General features: G+C 33.2%; 1 protein-coding gene across 4 annotated transcripts in view; it reads right to left on the bottom strand.

The window, feature by feature from the left end:
- The window catches only part of LOC106466433 (paired box protein Pax-6-like), a 55,381-nt gene that overhangs the window by 21,247 nt on the left and 30,416 nt on the right, over positions 1-3,718 (bottom strand). For 2 of the 4 annotated variants that reach the window (XM_022396384.1, XM_022396430.1), the window contains exon 1: positions 1,205-1,775. The exons of the other annotated variants lie outside the window; for them this stretch is intronic. In XM_022396384.1, coding sequence (XP_022252092.1) covers positions 1,205-1,490 — 286 coding nt within the window. In that variant the 5' untranslated portion in view covers positions 1,491-1,775. Of the gene's footprint in view, positions 1-1,204; positions 1,776-3,718 lie in introns of those variants that run through there. 4 annotated transcript variants of the gene reach the window in all.

Below are 3,718 nucleotides of genomic sequence, written 5' to 3'. Positions count from 1 at the left end.
TGCTAAATTATGGACGGCTAGCGAAAATAGCCTTCTTGTTGGTTTGTGCGAAATTCAAAAACAAACAAACAAAACAAATTAAAAGTTATGATATGTTCTGTTCTGTTTATGTTCATCGTTAATTCAACATCTGTTAGAAAAAGAGGTCAGTAAGTTTGACCATTAAGGTCAAACCAATCAGACACCTACAAGTTGTTGCAACATTCACAGTTATAATCAAAATGAGTTTACAAGCTTACAAATAATGATAAAAAACGCTATAAATGTAATAATTTCATGAAATATTTAAATATATATGTTTTGTGACAACATTGACAGCTACAACTTGTTGAAACATGTAAGCATCCCAACTGGTATGTTGTAATTTATTTATACGTTTATCGAGCAAAAATAATATATTAACTAAATTTCATTTTTGGCTTCATGTCTAACTCAATTAAAGTATTGAAGTTAAGAATACGCAATAAAAAATGACATTTTACTGACGTAGTACTTATGTATGATTACAAACGATAATATATTAATATTTCTTTGAACGTACACTTCATTTCGCTAATGTGTCTTCGACAACAAACGAATTTCTTATACGAACAATAATTTTAATAAAATAAAATTTAGGCTTAAATACTTATACCTCTTGCAAAGTGCATACAAAATAATATTAATAACATAACAATGATTTAATAATAAAAATAATGATTATAAATATTATACGGAAACAGCCGTACAAGAGAGTTATAATTTGTTAATACTGATATCAAACGCTCAGAGGAAGGAGATTGTTTATCTCCTGAACTTATAATATTCATTACCTATGCATCATACGTGTTAGGACTTGATAGTTAGAAAAACAGCAGATTATTTTAAACAACACAGATCTTCAAATGCTTTTTATTTTTATCATGAAGATAATTATATGATATTACTTACATCAAAAAAAGTTGGAAGGAGTACCTTTCCGCATAAAACACACACACACACGTATATATATATATTATTTAAACTAGTTTCATTACGAAATTTCTTACAGTTAAACTAAAGATACCTGTAATTAATGTCTGATGTTAATTTCAAAATACCTGGAGACAAAAGAGTTGAAAAATATACACAAATACACCCCATTACAGTACAATAAAACCATGGATTTAGAAATAATATCGTTTAAATCGTTGCTTCGAACTTCTCCAGTAAAAGTATTCACTACCTGTTAATATCGATGACGTCGTTAAATGTGGAAACGCTGACGATGCAGGTGAAGAAGTTCTATTTGGCGAAACATACGCTCTAGACGAAACGTCACTTGGATGCTTCGGTGAAACGATAGTCTGTGAAAAATGCACCATCTTGTCGTTGCTTCTCGTAAACGTTCGAGATGAAGAAGGTGTAACAGGTTGGCCTAAAGAGTGACCACTGGTTGACTTCACTGAAGAGACTGGATGCACAGCTCTGGTCGAAACTAGGGTGGACTGCTTTGGAATAGTCAAGTCCATTAACCTTGACGTCCTAAGTGGAATTCTGTTCTGTCGTGTAAATCAGAGGATACTCAGAGTTCGGAGTTTACTACTTATCAGTGCTCACAGTAAATTATCATAACGTCCTTATTTACCTTATCCATTTTCAAGATTTGGAGTTTTTTGAAAAGTTTTGGCTAAGTTATTCTGAAACCTGATTGAAACAATTCTGTTTTTCTGAGCAGATATTTTAATAACCGCTCTTTTTCTAAAGCTGTTAATATGCGTGTTCCATTTAGTTATTCTCTCGTTGTCACTGTACTTTCAAAAGGAACTGTAGAGTTTTTAAGGCCGTCAATCGTCCAGGTTCCTTCGGTTCAGTGATTCGCTTCTACTGTGAAGTCGAGTATGTAAAGAGAAACCAGTAGCAAGCTCGGTTTTCGTGCTGCCTTATACGCCCCAAGGCGAAGAAACTAAGTGGTGATGGTTATGTATTACAGGGACTTGTTTGGATGGCCGTGTTTTAACCTGTGGCGAATTACTTGACAAACAGACACCCCGGTAGCCCAAAAGCTGCTACCATAACAGTCCCCTCCTTCGTTCGTACTTCAAAGGCTTATAAATGTTTGACACTTTGAGTTCACCTACTGTAGTAATGGATGCAAATGAAGTAGCATAAAAAACACATGCAGCTGCTCGATTTATGACCTAGGTTTATATTAGACTGCACAAAACGAAAAATACAGGTGTATGAAACGTTTATCAATATGGTAGTTTTGTTACGTTAAAAAACGACTTGTTTGCTTTTATAAAACTAATCTTTAATATTTCTGAGAACACTTTTATATTTATAACTAAGTTACTACTAATAATAATATTTTATGAATAACATTGAGAAGAATAAAGTGCTGTTCTCCTTAACAAATGCTGTGATAATACGACGCTAATAAATCAAAATGGTATTTCAGGTGTTTTGTGCATACTGAACTGGCACAGCTTTTACCCATTTATGAACTTTGCAGATATTCATTTGTTAATGTGGTTCAATTAAAAGAAAGCGTTGCTTTAATTCATTGCTAAGCATACCCAATCTCACTTTGTTAAATTAAACCTGTTAAAACAAAATTTATCTTTAAAGGATTTAACTTTTAGTCACTTTGATTTGCATTAAACCTCAAAATGGTCACACTTAATCTAAATTTAGTCTACATCAACCATTATTACTATAGTAACCGAAGTTAAAAAGTTCAAGACTATTTGGTTAGTTTTAAGAAACTTTTAAATATAAATGAGGCAAAACATCAATTGCAATTGATAATAGTAAGAAAAGAGGATATTTTTTAAATAATTTATTTGTATTTTAAATTTATGGCAAAGCTACTAAGACTATTTGCCGCAGTCCCTAATTTTAAACTGACAAGAGGGAAGGCAACCAGTCAGCAGCATCCTACCATTCACGCTAAGGGATTTATCGTCACTCTTACAGCGCACTCAGTTGTTAATTTGCCGGGAATATTTTGTAGTATCTCATGGATTGAAATTCGGTTCGTTAGCTCTGAGATCCAGAGCTGAACAACAGGGCCAGCCCGCGCCTCTTATATTAATCTTCTTTTCCTCATGAATGAATATACTCTGCAAGGCCCTGGACCTTGTTTCGGATGGTCATTCACTTCATAACATATGACGGAGTGTAAAAAAAATCTAATACGTCTAGAAAACTTAATATCATCTGTATTGTGAATTTATCGTAGGTATCTTTGCCAGTAAGAATATATCTTCCTTTTGTCAGTAGCATAAAGAATCAGAAAGATTGTTTACAAGTAAAACCTGGGCAAGGATAGTGTCTGAGCATGCCCCGTTACCAGTTAAAAGCGAATAATCCAAAATTCTTCAATGTTCTATAAATGTTCCTATTAACATAAATGAGATGTAGATTTATTTGCTAAAATTAATTATCAGACTTTTATTCTTATACTCAAAAGCACTTTAAGGTTAAGAATTATGAAACACGGTCAATAAAGCTTGATTAATAAAACAGAAATTAAGAAGAGAAATATATATATATAAACAATTAAACTATGTTTCATCAAAACACGATAAACTGAAACAGGAATGACTCCAAAAATGATAAAATATATTACATAATTAACTAACTTATCCAAGGCATTGGCCAGGTGGTTAGGGCACTCGACTCGCAATCTGAGGGTCGCGGGTTCCAATCCCCCTCACACCAAACATGCTCGCCCTTTTAGCCGTGGGGGCGTTAT

The sequence above is a fragment of the Limulus polyphemus genome, unplaced genomic scaffold (assembly GCF_000517525.1).
Source record: "Limulus polyphemus unplaced genomic scaffold, Limulus_polyphemus-2.1.2 Scaffold2, whole genome shotgun sequence".
NCBI lineage: Eukaryota > Metazoa > Arthropoda > Merostomata > Xiphosura > Limulidae > Limulus > Limulus polyphemus.
The sequence above is the reverse complement of the archived record's forward strand: the minus strand, read 5'-3'. Positions and strand labels throughout refer to the sequence as shown.